At 42.7% G+C, this 16206-nt stretch overlaps 1 protein-coding gene across 2 annotated transcripts in view; it reads right to left on the reverse strand.

The window, feature by feature from the left end:
* Positions 1–12745: 12745 nt before the first annotated feature.
* Positions 12746–16206, reverse strand: part of nfatc2a (nuclear factor of activated T cells 2a) — a 32032-nt gene continuing 28571 nt past the window's right edge. For both annotated transcript variants that reach the window (XM_083656866.1, XM_083656865.1), the window contains exon 10: positions 12746–15140. In XM_083656866.1, the coding sequence (XP_083512992.1) occupies positions 15085–15140 (56 nt within the window). In that variant the 3' untranslated portion in view covers positions 12746–15084. The remainder of the gene's footprint in view (positions 15141–16206) is intronic.

Here is a 16206-nt window from a genome sequence, read left to right on the forward strand (position 1 = left end):
AAATGCTGAGATAACCTCTGATGGAAGTGAATAAAATAAAGATGTCTCACATTAACGTGTGCTCACTTTCTTTTTTAATCGTTACAGTTTGAAAACCCTTTTTTGGACAAGAATAAGCCAGCACTCAAAAAAGTCCTTTTGAATATTTAATTTACCTCAGTCAGGATAGAACGGCACATACATGTTTCGGCCTTACGGCCTTCTTCAGTGTGGTGCAGTACAAGGCGGAGATGACGTTTATAAAGCATCACACCGGAAACAGCATCATTCATGTAAGATTACAATACACAATTAAATAAACCGGGTAAATGCACTCAAAACAGACGGGGAGAAGCTAGATAAAGACAAGTCAATATCAAACCTCATTGATAAATAGAAAACAAGGAAATATATTACAAACCTAGTTGCAACACAGAGCAGTGGTGTTCGAGATACAACGTGGTGATAAATACACCAAGGTCAGGCAACACACCAAGATCAAACAATTCAAGCTATCAAATAAACGATAGTGTAAAAGTTAAAATTAAAGAAAAAAGCAAAAAGCAAAATTACAGAAAGCAACCCAATAACAGTTCCTCATTCATACCTCTAGGGTGTTCTGTCTGTAGGGTGTGTATCCAATAAGCCTCTCTTTGTAAAAGAGTACGATCCCTGTCACCCCCTCTCTTAAGAGGAACGACTACCTCTATACCTAGAAATCTAAGGGAACATAGATCATGACCAGCAGCATTAAAGTGCCTCGCTACAGCGGATTTGATGTCCTTGTTTCTGATATTGCTTTTGTGTTCCGTTATCCGGGTCTTGAGTTCTCTGGTCGTTTTTCCTATATAACATAGGCCACAAGGGCACTTCAGTAGGTACACTACATATTTAGTTTTACAGGAAATTCTATTTTTAATCAAATATTTCTTCCCCGAATGGGGATGACAGAAAGAATCGCCTTTGACCATGGCGTTACAATTGATGCAATTGGAACAGGGAAAATTACCATTCGGTACATGTGATAAGAAATGTGTCGGGCGTACAAAAGAATCGGCCCTCATCAATCGGTCCCTGATATTATTTGCACGTTTCAAAGCAAACAAAGGAGGCTTACTAAAGATGTGTCCCACTTGTGGGTCATTTCGAAGAATGTGCCAGTGTTTCAAAATACATTTTTTAATGTCCTGAGAAGCAGGTGAAAACGTGGTGGCACACACAATGTTAAAATCACGGTCTGTGGAGGTTCTAGAGAGCAGCAAATCCTCTCTCTTTAACCCTCTCACCCTCTGGAGGCTGTTCTGACCTTGGTGTATTTATCACCACGTTGTATCTCGAACACCACTGCTCTGTGTTGCAACTAGGTTTGTAATATATTTCCTTGTTTTCTATTTATCAATGAGGTTTGATATTGACTTGTCTTTATCTAGCTTCTCCCCGTCTGTTTTGAGTGCATTTACCCGGTTTATTTAATTGTGTATTGTAATCTTACATGAATGATGCTGTTTCCGGTGTGATGCTTTATAAACGTCATCTCCGCCTTGTACTGCACCACACTGAAGAAGGCCGTAAGGCCGAAACATGTATGTGCCGTTCTATCCTGACTGAGGTAAATTAAATATTCAAAAGGACTTTTTTGAGTGCTGGCTTATTCTTGTTTAATTTGTACCCGTGCCGTGCACCGGACCTCTTTGTTCACTCTCCGAGTGTGCTCGCATTTTGCTACTTTTGAAAACCCTTTTTTGGGACATTTAGGTATCGATCATGAACGCAATGAACAAAACAGAGGGAATGAATGTTGAGTGTACACTTATTTATCATACTATTGTAAACGATTCCAAGAGGTTAAAGCATAAACTGTAAACAAAGGGTTAAATGTGTGTGTGTGTGTGTGTGTGTGTGTGTGTGTGTGTGTGTGTGTGTGTGTGTGTGTGTGTGTGTGTGTGTGTGTTGTGTGTGTGTGTGTGTGTGTGTGTGTGTGTGTGTGTGTGTGTGTGTGTGTGTGTGTGTGTGTGTGTGTGTGTGTGTGTGTGTGTGTGTGTGTGCTGTGTGTGTGTGTGTGTGTGTGTGTGTGTGTGTGTGTGTGTGTGTGTGTGTGTGTGTGTGAGTGTGTGTGAGTGCCAAAATAAAGTCTGCATAATCTATTTTGCATATTGCATTGAATGAGTTATTGTGAACTCACAAAGAAAATGGTAAACTCTACCATGTGGTTATAAAGCATGGAACCAGCATAATTCATGCAAATAACTGTAGCTATATATTCTTAATGATCTCATTAGAATGAGAACTAAAGTAATCAGACTTGTTTAAAAGAAATCACCATCAAATCATTGAGATGCTGACCTATGAAATAATGCAGAATGATCAAGATGTGCAAACAAAAGTCACATCATGCACTTTTCCCACAAGCTTGGTGTTCAGCGACACGTCAAAAAATAAACAGACTTGCCATGACATCAAATTTGGCAGAATATGTTGTTTGGCTACCAGTGTCATATGCTCTGTTCTCATAGAGGCTCCCAGTCATGTATATGTAGCCGAGCCTAATTTTCTTATTTTATTTTGGTTGTTTATTTGTCCCGATGTCTCTGTTTTGATTAGTGAACTTACCCTAAATCAGTTCCTTCTAATAGGTTCCACCCTACTGGTTTAACGACATTTTTTTGTTTGTTCACCTGGGGTGGTATTTAATTGGATATAATTGCAGTTGCACTACGCTGTTCCCGGGTAGGTCACGCTCTTCCCTTTCTCTCATTTTAATTTTGATATTTACCTTTTCTTTCACTTATAATGACACTATCGTACTGTACAGAGCGCTGTAAAATGCTAGCGAACCCATTGATCCTGCCTCCTTAGTGTGGAGAGTTTTCATTTCGTTTTCAGGCTGTTATGTTTCATTTTGCTAAGCTAGTTAGCTTCTTGCTAGCCAGTGGCTCCGTGCCTTTGATTACGTTGGCTCCCGGTCGCAGTCAGTACGCGGCGTGTGCCGTTCGGAGTCACATTATTGTTATACAGGTCATGTGTAATATTTACAGTACGTTTATGTGTGTTTCCTGTTATTCCTTTTTATAGAATGTGAAGAGAGAGACGTGTGAGAGTGGTGTGTGACACCGTGTTTTTTGTTTCCTCCTGTGAAGTAAACCCAGTGATCCCAGCTACGGTGTGTGCCCGTCATTCAGCCAACGCAGAATAGTGGCTGTTACATAAAGAAATTGACTGAGCCTATAGAGACAAGTGAATGAAAGCCATCAAAATGAAGAGTGTTGTGGTTCTGCTGCTGTTCTGTCTTTGTGGGACAACATGGGCTCAGGGAGAGAGCGGAGCAGCTCCAGAGAAGGACTCCTTCCAACCAGCCAACAGCAGAGAAGAGAGAGAAAGCCCCGTGACAGAGGTGACGACTGAAACCGGCCGTGCCACAGAGACGACGAGCCACAAACAGACAGACCACCGGACAACAGCCTCAACCTGTGACATCTGGGCTGAGCTGAAGGAGCAGAGGGTGGAGCTGAGGAGCATGGGGGAGAAGGTGGATGAACAGAGAACAGAGCTGAGGTTCACCCAGAGTAAGCTGGAGGAAGTGGGGAGAGAAAACGCAGCCCCTGGTGTTCAGGATAACAGCCAGTGAGAAGGAGCTGAGCACCACAAAGACCAAAGTAGAGGAGCTGGAGAGGGAGAACACAGCCCTGGTGTTCAGGATGACAGCCAGTGAGAAGGAGCTGAGCACCACAAAGACCGACCTGCAGCTGCAGAAGACCAAAGTAGAGGAGCTGGAGAAGGAGAACACAGGCCTGCTGTCAGCCATGGAGACAGAGTGTCAGCCAGTGAGAAAACACTTGACGTCTGAAGAGAGAGAACTCAGAGCAAACTGAACACCTTTCATCCATGGAGACCAGAATGAGCTCCAGTGAAGGTCAGCTGGAGGAGCTGCAGACAGAGCGCTCCTACAAGGTGGCCTTCTCTGCTGGTTTGACAGACTCAGGGAGAGTTGGACCTTTCAACACTGACATCACTCTGATCTACAGAAATGTCATCTCCAACCACGGCCAAGCTTACAATCCTACAACAGGCATCTTCACAGCTCCAGTCAGAGGACTGTACTACTTCAGGGTCACTGCAATGAACAGGCAAACTGGATCATTTGGTTTCCATCTGTACCATAATGACAAGCGTGTGATGTACAACAAGATTACGAACAGTATTAGAGGTAATCGGTATATCTCTAATGCGCTGGTCCTCCAGCTGGAGGAGAGGGATGTGGTGTACCTGCGTCTCCCCTCAGGGTTCCGGCTCTATGATGATGTTAACAACCACAGTACATTCACTGGCTTCCTGCTCTTCCCTGTGTAAGAGAAATGCTGTGATAAGCTCAGATGGAAGTGAATAAAATAAAGATTTGTCACATACATTAACGTGTGCTTCTTCCCCCACAAAACACTTTATAGTAGCATGAGTGCTTACCTTGTAAACATGCATGGTTCCAGGGAATCAAACCCTCAACTCTGCAGGGTTAGTGTCATGACAGGACCGCATACTTGTAGAAAAAATCACTCCATGAGTGGAAATAGCAGCACTCCAAAGATTAAGATGCAAGACCATCAGAGCATCAGATGATGCTCTGATGAAGGCACATGACCAAACACGCTAGCCTAGCCTTGAATAAAAAATAATGAAATTTGAGCAAAGTCTTGCATCTTAATCTTTGGAGTGCTGCTATTTCCACTCATGGAGTGATTTTTTCTACAAGATTTTAGATAGAAAGATAGATTTGAGGTCTATTGTAGATAATCACCACAATAACTTTCTTGATAGCACTGCTGTAACTCCATATATTATTTTTTATCTTTAGCTACGAAGTTTGAAAACACTTTCGATTTTGGGGGTTTATTTTCAATCGGGCATTTGGTTATTGATAATGAGTGCAATGAACAAAACTGAATAAAATAAAGATTTCTCACATACATTAACGTGTGCTCACTTTCTTTTTTAATCGTTACAGTTTGAAAACCCTTTTTTTGGGACATTTAGGTATCGATCATGAACGCAAATAACAAAACAGAGGGAATGAATGTTGAGTGTACACTTATTTATCATACTATTGTAAACGATTCCAAGAGGTTAAAGCATAGACTGTGAACAAAGGGTTAAATGTGTGTGTGTGTGTGTGTGTGTGTGTGTGTGTGTGTGTGTGTGTGTGTGTGTGTGTGTGTGTGTGTGTGTGTGTGTGTGCGTGCGTGCGTGCGTGCGTGCGTGCGTGCGTGTGTGTGAATGCCAAAATAAAGTCTGCATAATTTATTTTGCATAATTGCATTGAATGAGTTATTGTGAACTCACAAAGAAAATGGTAAACTCTACCATGTGGCTATAAAGCATGGAACCAGCATAATTCATGCAAATACTGCAGGCTATATATTCTCATTATCTCATTAGAATGAGAACTAAAGTAATCAGACTTGTTTAAAAAAAATCACCATCAAATCACTGAGATGCTGACCTATGAATTAATGCAGAATGATCAAGAAGTGCAAACAAAAACCACATGCACTTTTCCCACAAGCTTGGTGTTCAGGGACACGTCAAAAAATAAACAGACTTGCCATGACGTCAAATTTGGCAGAATATGTTGTTTGGCAGCCAGTCAGTGTCATATGCTCTGTTCTCATAGTGGCTCCCAGTCATGCATATAAAGAAATGGACTGAGCCTAGAGAGACAAGTGAATGAAGCCATCAGAATGAAGAGTGTTGTGATTCTGCTGCTGCTGTTCTGTCTTTGTGGGACAACATGGGCTCAGGGAGAGAGCGGAGCAGCTCCAGAGAAGGACTCCTTCCAACCAGCCAACAGCAGAGAAGAGAGAGAAAGCCCCGTGACAGAGGTGACGACTGAAACCGGTGCCACAGAGACGACGACCCACAAACAGACAGACCACCAGACGACCGCCTCAACATCCCCCAACATCTGGGCTGAGCTGAAGGAGCTGAGAGACATGGTGGTGGAGCAGAGGGTGGAGCTGAGGAGCCTGGGGGAGAAGGTGGATGAACAGAGAACAGAGCTGTGGTTCACTCAGAGTAAGCTGGAGGAAGTGGGGGGAGAAAACGCAGCCCTGGTGTTCAGGATGACAGCCAGTGAGAAGGAGCTGAGCACCACAAAGACCAAAGTAGAGGAGCTGGAGAGGGAGAACGCAGGCCTGCTGTCAGCCATGGGAGACAGAGTGTCAGCCAGTGAGAAAACACTTGACGGTCTGAAGAGAGAGAACTCAGAGCAAACTGAAGACCTGTCCTCCATGGAGACCAGAATGAGCTCCAGTGAAGGTCAGCTGGAGGAGCTGCAGACAGAGCGCTCCTACAAGGTGGCCTTCTCTGCTGCTTTGACAGACTCAGGGAATGTTGGACCTTTCAACACCGACACCACTCTGATCTACAGGAAAGTCATCTCCAACCACGGCCAAGCTTACAATCCTACAACAGGCATCTTCACAGCTCCAGTCAGAGGACTGTACTACTTCAGGGTCACTGTTGTGGATAACCAGTCAACTGGAATATTTGGTTTCAGCCTGTACCATAATGACAAGCATGTGCTGTACAACGCGACTTGGAACAGTATCCGAGGTAATCGGTACATCTCAAATGCACTGGTCCTCCAGCTGGAGGAGAGAGATGTGGTGTACATGCGTCTCCCCTCAGGGTGGCAGCTCTATGATGATGTTAACACCCACAGCACGTTCACTGGCTTCCTGCTCTTCCCTGTGTAAGAGAAATGCTGTGATAACCTCAGATGGAAATTAATAAAATAAAGGTTTCTCACATACATGAATGCATGTTTCCTGCCTCCCCCCCCCCCCCCCCCACACACACACACACCTTGTAAACATGCATGTGGTAGTAGTAGTAGTAGTAGTAGTATTGGTCACCACCACCACCACCACCAACCATACACTTAGGTCATAACCAAAGGTTAGGGGCAGAAGCAAACGCTTATGTAGTAGTAGGTTTTATTGTCATTTCCAGACTGAAATCACACACCAATTGTGTGTAATTGTGTGTAATACATGTAATATATTAAAAAGCAGCACAGAGGTAAAAAACAACAACAACAACAACAACAACAACAACAAAACAATTTCAATAATAATACAGCTGGTCTACAATAGAGAGGCAAAGTAAACGTCACTTCCTGCTTCAGCACTGTACCAGAGATTTACCAGGGACCCAAATATAGCTGAACCAAACGGTTCAGCTATATTTAGAAACCAGGAAGAGTAGTCTCACCTTTGGTGTAGACTAATGGGGATCCACAATAAACAATTAAACAATTAAACTCTGACCAAAACTTAAAAAAAAAAAAAAAAACAGAAAAAATATTTTCTTTAAATCCGCAATTTCTTTACGTTTTGGTCCTACTAGTGAAATGGTATGTGGTCTCTCCTGTTCCTAAATATATCTGAACTGTTTGGTTTGAACAAGTAAAACTATTTTTATAAGCATTTTACGAAATGTCTATGGGAAAATAAATTGCGGAAGAAAATCTCTGGGACAGTGCTGAAGCAGGAAGTGACGTTCACTTTGCCTCTCTATATAGCTCTGCTTCTATACTGCCACAATCCATTTGTTGGAATGTGAACTGAATTTGGGGTGAAAGAAAATTCACAAAATGTTAAAACTTCTTTAAATAGGTAAAAAAAGAAGAAGAAGAAGAAGAAGAAGAAGAAGAAGAAGAAGCATAAATTACTTTGCAGCTGTTGTGTCAAAGAGGCTTTTGTACGCCTCAGTGAGAACAAGGCTCACACCACACGTGCTCCTTCAGATTCAATTTGCAATTCTGAAGAGAGCAAATTTAGGGGTAAAAAATAAATCAGGCAGAAAACATCCTCATCACTGCTAATGACATGCTATGTTACAACATGACATGTCATTAGCAGTCATTGTAATTGTCTCTGTTCCAGACCTGAGGGCTGTGAAAAAGCTCTGGTGCTTCTGACAGACATGCGTAAGTTAAGTTCATGTCTCCCTCTGCAGGCGAGAGGCAGAACAAACCATGTGCTGCTTTCCCCTTTAAGGCCTTTAGTCGTCGCTATAATACAGGGAATGAACATGAACATACACCATGTTCATAGGAAATAGAAGGGTTACATCTATGTCAGTGGTTCTCAAATGGGGGTCCGGGGACCCCCAGGGGTCCTTGAGGGGGGTTCCAGGGGGTCCCCAGCCATAAGGGGGGTACTTTATTTTCGCTATAATTCCATTCATAAGTAACACAATGACTGTTATGGTCATGGGTTTCATACACTTTCTGTAATAAAGCATCTAAAAGCATCAATCGTATTATCATATGGGGGACAAAATCCTATCAAATGGGGGTCCGTGGTCAAAAATTTTTTAGTTTAGGGGTCCTTCATGTGGATTTTTTTTTAGAACGACTGCTCTATGTAACCCTTCTATTTTCTATGTCTTGCTTTGTTCATTCATTTACAGTTTAGATGAATTGATCATCAGTTAGATCATCAGTTAGAAGCTACTGGCCGGACAGTCATATTCAATGGGAGGCAACAGATCCATAGATAGTCAATTACATCTTTAAAATAGAATATCCACCTTTTTCCCTTTTCGTATCTCTCCTTGATTTTTAATATAAAGTTCTCTAGCATCTTGCATGAAATGTGTGCTGCATCTCAGTCAGTTCAATCAGAGTCAGAGTGGTAGGTCTATTTGCACAGCTCTCTGAGGTGTAGCCTACACCTGAAGCCCAGGAAAGTGACTCACGTCTCTGAGAAAATGATGTTGGGTTTTCAGAAAGTGTCTGCAGCTGGACAATCCCAACTTTATTCCACACAAACAGCCCGTTACTGTTGGTCGGCAGTTGACCCGAGCATTTTAGAAGGTTTGATGTTTTTTGGGCTTTCATGAGGTGAGAAGTCACAGTCAAGACACCTGACTGGTCAGAGGAGTGCTTACACTGAGCTTCTAAGGCCATGTTCAGACTAGGAGGCCAAATCTGATTTGTGAACTTTAATGACCTATTAATGATTCTATCCAGATTGGTTTTATGAGTCTGGATGCTCCAAGTCTGATTTGTGTCACTTGTCCCAAAGCACATATGGAGGTAGTTTCCAATCTGCTTTCGACTGATGTGACTTCAGTGTGGACGCACTGATCACCCAAATCAGATTTGAGAGTGTCTTTTGCAGGGGTGGCAGGGACTTGAAGAGCAGAGATCAGACATGCAAACACTGCCAGAAACATTGTATGTTGGCTGATTGGCTCATTGTATCTGGACACACAGATCCCACTTGAACACTTGCCCAAATCAGATTTGTGGCAGTGTAGGCACACTCCCAAATCAGATTTGGGAAACCAATCAAGATAATGATGATTAATGACTTTAGCAGCAAATCGGATTTGCCTGTAGTGTGAACATGGCCTAACTGCCCAGAGGTTTCAGACTGCTTTCATTTCTTTACGTCCTGCGGCATCATTGAACATGCAATGCAAAATGTGTAAGAATATTGATTTGAAATCATGCTTCATATGAGATTAAGTTAAGTTAAATTATAATTTATTGTCTACATGGGGAAATTCATCCTCTGCATTTGACCCATCCTCTACTAGGAACCTTCCTAGAACTAGGAGCAGTGGGCAGCCACAGTGCAGCGCCCGGGGGACCAACTCCAGTTCTTTTTGCCAGTGCCTTGGTCAGGGGCACTGACAGGAGTCTTAACCCTAACATACATGTCTTGGTGGATGGTGGAAGGAAACCGGAGCACCCGGAGAAAACCCACAGGAACACGGGGAGAACATGCAAACTCCACACAGAAAGGACCTGGGGCGGACCGGGGTTCGAACCCGGGACCTTCTTGCTGTGAGGCAATTAACAGTGCTGACCACTGAGCCACCGTGCCGTTTTTGAACATTTGTGGTCAGTTTCTTACGATGGCATACTAAGCCCTCAGCATCAGGGCGCTCCCTTTGAAACAACACAAAAGGGATGTGAATGAAATGCCAGCTCCATGGAAGCGATCGTGTATCTCATTCTTGTTGCGTTTCACACAGTCAAATCTGCAGTCCGAACACATGACACCATCCGTGGCTAAAAGGGCGCGTGAGTCATCGTCAGCATATCTTTATAAGAGTGGGCTGAAAAGCGCTCGCCCCCCGAGAAAGCCCACGTGTTGCTTTTTCACCCGCGGACGGTGATGTCATAGCCAGAGAACTTCCTGAACACAAGGTTCATTCACAGAGGGGACCAGGGCTCCAAACAAGCCGTCTCCACGGCAACAACAGGGCTGCTCGGCATGTGCTCAACCGCCTTGTTGTTATTTGTTTGAGCGAGGGAGGGGTGGAGCGGACGGAGGCCTGAAGCACGCGTGCCTGTGTGCACGAGCACGTGCGGCTATGTCAATACTACTGTAGCACATATTATTGGGTTCTCCACTGTAAGATAGGAGTGCCGCATAAATTCTTAAAGGAACACTCCGCCCATTTTCAACCAGCTTTGTATCATTAGAACATCAGTAGTATATCAGAAAACTGTAAACGGTTTTGAAGTCTGTCATTTAATTTGACAGTTATTGAGTGTTAAAGTGTGGACCAGTGACATCACTGGTCCACACTAACTTAAATGAATAACTCATTAACTCAAATCAACTTTCAATAACTGTCAAACTATTCATCATTCATCTAGTTTGACAGTTATTGAGAGTTGATTTGAGTTAATGAGTTATTAATTTGAGCTAGTGTGGACCAGTGATGTCACTGGTCCACACTTTAACACTCAATAACTGTCAAATGAAATGACAGACTTCAAAACAGTTTACAGTTTTCTGATATACTACTGATGTTCTAATGATACAAAGCTGGTTGAAAATGGGCAGAGTGTTCCTTTAAAAACAAACATGGAGGGGGCGGGGAGGAGGAGGAGGTGGGACACGACACCACAGCAGAACAGGTCTTCTTATTGTGAGCGTGTTCTGTACCAGGGGAACTCAGGACAGGCAGGAGGGGAGCTGGTTTATTTGGGGGGCCTTGATGAGTCACTGTCTGCTGTGGGTCTAACTAATTGTCAACTTTTCCTCCCATAACAGCCACTAAACAGAGTGAGGAGGCACCTTAGTTTGAGCTGTCTCTACCATAACAGCCACTAAACAGAGTGAGGAGGCACCTTAGTTTGAGCTGTCTCTACCATAACAGCCACTAAACAGAGTGAGGAGGCACCTTAGTTTGAGCTGTCTCTACCATAACAGCCACTAAACAGAGTGAGGAGGCACCTTAGTTTGAGCTGTCTCTACCATAACAGCCACTAAACAGAGTGAGGAGGCACCTTAGTTTGAGCTGTCTCTACCATAACAGCCACTAAACAGAGTGAGGAGGCACCTTAGTTTGAGCTGTCTCTGCCATAACAGCCACTAAACAGAGTGAGGAGGCACCTTAGTTTGAGCTGTCTCTACCATAACAGCCACTAAACAGAGTGAGGAGGCACCTTAGTTTGAGCTGTCTCTACCATAACAGCCACTAAACAGAGTGAGGAGGCACCTTAGTTTGAGCTGTCTCTACCATAACAGCCACTAAACAGAGTGAGGAGGCACCTTAGTTTGAGCTGTCTCTACCACAGAGCTAATGGCAGATGCTGCCTATTGCCTACTCATTGGTAAAAGCTCCACTAACCATTTCAAGTCCAATCCTAGGCCATGTTCACATTACAGGCAAATCCGATTTGCTGCTAAAGTCGTTAATCATCATTATCTTGATTGGTTTCCCAAATCTGATTTGGGAGTGTGTCCGCACTGCCACAAATCTGATTTGGGCAAGTGTTCAAGTCGGATCTGTGTGTCCAGATACAATGAGCATAATCTGCATGGGTTGCTATGGTAACAACATAGGCATCAGTAAACAACTAGCTCTGAAGGTGCTTTCCAACGCAGAAGCACGAGAAATTACCATCATCTCTCGCCATCCAAACAATCGCGCTCCTGAAAAAGACACTCTCAAATCTGATTTGGGTGATCAGGTCATCCACACTGAAGTCACATCAGTCTAAAGCAGATTGGAAACTACCTCTATATGTGGTTGGGACAAGTGACACAAATCAGACTTGGAGCGTCCACACTCATAAAACCAATCTGGATAGAATCATTAATAGGTCATTCGAGTTCACAAATCGGATTTGGCCTCCTAGTCTGAACATGGCCTTAGTGTTGAGGCCATAATGTTCAGTGCAGTGTTGTAGTTGAGTCACTATATCTCGAGTCAGAATCAGAGTCTGAGTCCAGACTTATACCGCATTTACACCTGGTTTTTAATGTGACCTGTATCCGGATACATTATCTGGATGCTATCTGGATAAGGAAAAGTGCATGCTAATGCAAGGTGTAAATGCATCGTGATCAGGATGTGATCAGATCTGCCTGAGCACATCTGGAGGTAGTCTGGCTCACATTGTGTTCAGATCCTTTACACCCCATTTACACCTGGGTTTTTAAATGCGACCTGTATCCAGTTAACTTATCTGGATACAGGTCGTATATGTATGTATATGTATTTTGGATTTTAGGGTGAGCTGTTCCTTTAAGTACCAAAGTTCTAGTGGAGGTCAAACAATTCATAGCACGGAATTTCCAGATGTTCCTATGTTCTCCAATTAGCCACAATATACGGATTGATAGATTTGGTTGTTGTTTATTCATTCTATGACTCTCATTTGAAAGAAACTGCACAACAGTCATACATCAAAACAGGACAGCCGTGATGGTAATGTATATGGTTATGATTTATTGCTACTTTTTAAGGATACAAAAATAGGATGAAACAGGAACGGTTTAAGGAGACACACAAAGTCTAGCAGACTCGTAATAGACTAATAGAATGACTACCAACAAGAAAAACAAAATAAGATGGTATTAATAACCTTTTCATTACCAGAGATTTGCAAAATAATACAAAATATAAACTATTGAGGGATACTTTTGTAAGTTTCATGTATCCTCATTCCCTTTTGAAAAAAGACCAGTAACTATCGGCCTATGACACGTGAACAATGGTTACTTTTGAGTGTTACCCCTGTTGCTCTTTATGAAAATAGTTTCCCCTTATAATAAAACCGATTAAAACATATTTACTGATGGCATTGGCTACAACTTTGTGTATACTATAAACACAAATAGACTGACAGTTAAAAGATACATTACACACAACAAATCTTTCCTATTTTAGGGTACTCTAACTATTAACTAAGACACAGACAATCATGATACACTTTCCATCTAATATTTACAGAAAGGAAAAAAAACGATTCAATATACATTCAAGAAATGTCAAACACACTTGTGCTGCACATTGAGAGAATGGCTCAATGGGGGGGGGGGATCCTTTACTTAACGGATCTATTAATATCAGCTTTACTAATATTACAAAATAAAATCTTATATTCTATCAAATAGGTCCATATCAAACATCAAACATGGAGATTCAGTCTTCCTTTTACCACGTTTTAAACATGTTTTAAATTATTTACTTACATTTTTAACTTTGTTTTTCTTTACAGTCATATAAATGGCACCTGGCACTTATAATTTACTCCAATTCACTTTGTGAAGTATTACAAAAATAGTTTTACTTTTGAAAACTACAACTATTTCTTAATCAATGCAAGCTCGATTAGCACATGAAATATCCATATATCTCTAAAAAACTTTCTGTTTCGACGTGCTTACAGTGCGTAAAAAAAGTGTCATGAAAAATAGATGTTGAAAAAAATATATCTCATTTGAAAAATGTGGGATTGTCGTGGGAAAAGTAAAAGCACACTACATCTGCAAACATGACGCCTCTGCATAGGCACACACTTAAGATTTGAGTACAACAATTGTCTTTATAGATAAACTCAGAATTCAATTAACTATACACAAAACGTTATACATAGAAATAGGCTTTGGATATGCTCTGTGGGACTGCGTAAACAGACACAGATGTTATTACAATCAACATTAAGAGAACTACAAATAAAATGGACGAACATTTGATAGAAAAGCGAGGAAACCACCTTCAGACCTGAGCGCGAGGCATTTTGGACGCACGACACTCAGTACAAAGAGCACAGCTGGCACACAAAGGGCGCTCACTTTGGCTTGAGTGAGTCGGAATCTAGATCTTTTTTATTTTTTTATTTTTTATGATTGTCAATACAAAGTTAGCACGAATCTCAATTTTAAAACGTAGCCCCAAAGCTGTTAGCTGTAGCATCACAGGCCCCTGTGAAGCCATTTTGGCATGTCACCTGAATATAATGCAAACACATATTTTACTTCTATAAAATAGTACATTATTCACATGACTCAAATATTATATATATATATATAAAAAGAAACAACATTGACCCCCGTTATTGAAAACAGTGCATATTAGGAGGTGCCACGACAGTTCATTGGTATATGTTTAAGGCAGTGTGCGCTTCTTTTCACTTACAAAACTGCACCGAAAATGAGATGATCAAAGTATAAGCTTAAGACAATCTTTTAAAACCGCATACAAAGATAGAGATATACTAGACAAAATAGAGGGCTTGGCCACAAGGAACATTACAATATTTGAGCGTTAGAATTGAGGCGACTTTTTGGTACAAGAAGTCAACCTGTTGACAACAACCCATTACTTTTCTCGAAAAAAAAAACAGAAATCTCAGATTTCTTGTGAAACAAATGACATGCTACATAATTATCATTCCCGTGGATGTGGGAGGAGCCAACTGGATGTGAGTTTGTTGCCTGGGGTAAGATGGCTGCTGCTGTTTTGGGGGGGGGGGGGACCTGTTTATTTCACCCCCGTTGCGTCGCATTCGCTTTCTGCATCTTTGCTTAAAACCTGAAAATGAAGTCAACAAAATAAGGCACATTCTCCTGTTGGGTTCAGCCCGGGCGGGCGGGTGTTTGGCGCTGGAAGGTGTGTTCCTGTTGGGTTCAGCCCGGGCGGGTGTTTGGCGTTGAAGCAAACGGCAGCATGGCGGCAGGGAGGTGACATCTATGGGCAGAGGGGTGGGTGGGTGAAGGGGGTGTCACCACGCTGCAGGGTCGGAGGGGTCGGGCGTTGGGGCGCATGGTGTCATTTCCTGCTCAGGTCCTTCCTCTATGTCTGCCCTCTGGCCTGGACACCAGTCAGATCCTTTCGTATGATCTCATTCACTGTGGAGCAGAGAGAGAGAAAGAGAGAAGTTAGACAGTGAGAAGGGCAGATCGTTTTTTAATCAACTTTTTTCAGTTCCCCCACCCCCCGGTTTTCTCCCCAATTGCACTTGGCCAATTCTCCCTGCTGTTACGGTCGTTTGCTCCACCCCCTCTGCCGATCTGGGGGAGAGTTGTAGACTAGCACATGCTTCCTCCATTACATGTGCCGCTGCCAACTGCTTCTTTTCACCTGACAGCGAGGAGTTTCACGAGCAGGATGTAGGCACTTGTGCAGCGACCGGGACATATCCCCTTAACCCGGCTTCCCGCCCGAAGACACGGCCGATTGTGCGTGCCTGTACGGACGTCCGACCAAGCTGGAGGTAAGACGGGGGCTCGAACCCGCGACCCTTATGTTGCTAGGCAGGGAATCTACCGCTGCATTACCCGGACGCTGCAGCCAGATCGATGTTGAGTGTCTTTTTACCACGAAATCCCCAAACAGAACCTTTTGAACAACATTGAAAGTGAAGTATTTCGTGAAATACTGAAAAATTGTGGAATCATTGTGGTTGATTTGTGTGCAGCGCAGTATTGTATAAATATCGCTCGCTGCATTGGTGTCGAGTCACCACTAGGGGTAGAGCTATGCTAAAGCCTATATAGGCAATTGCTTCCTGTTCTACTGACAGTGCACACATGATGGGTGGGAGTTCAAATGGAAACTTTCACAGTTTCAAAGTTCTAAAAATAGACACAAGATGTGCAGGGGTACCTGTGTGGTTTCTAAAAATAGACACAAGATGTGTGGTTTGGTACAAGAAAAACAATATGCCGCTTGAAAGGTCTGGAAAAGCCCAGCCTAGAGTAGACCACCTTACCTAAAAAAACTAATGATAATAAAAAAGAAAATACAATACTATTAGCCTCTATATATACCTGTCTAGCAATTTAACTCATTGAGTGCCATGGACGGACATGTTCGTCATTTCAAATAGTAACGTAGAGTGCCAAGGACGGACATGTTCGTCAATTGCGTTTTTTGACGGTGGGGCGTCGATCAAAGCCTTCTGCCTCTCCTGTA

Source organism: Poromitra crassiceps (genome assembly GCF_964638095.1).
Source record: "Poromitra crassiceps genome assembly, chromosome: 20".
Taxonomy (NCBI): Eukaryota; Metazoa; Chordata; class Actinopteri; order Beryciformes; family Melamphaidae; genus Poromitra; species Poromitra crassiceps.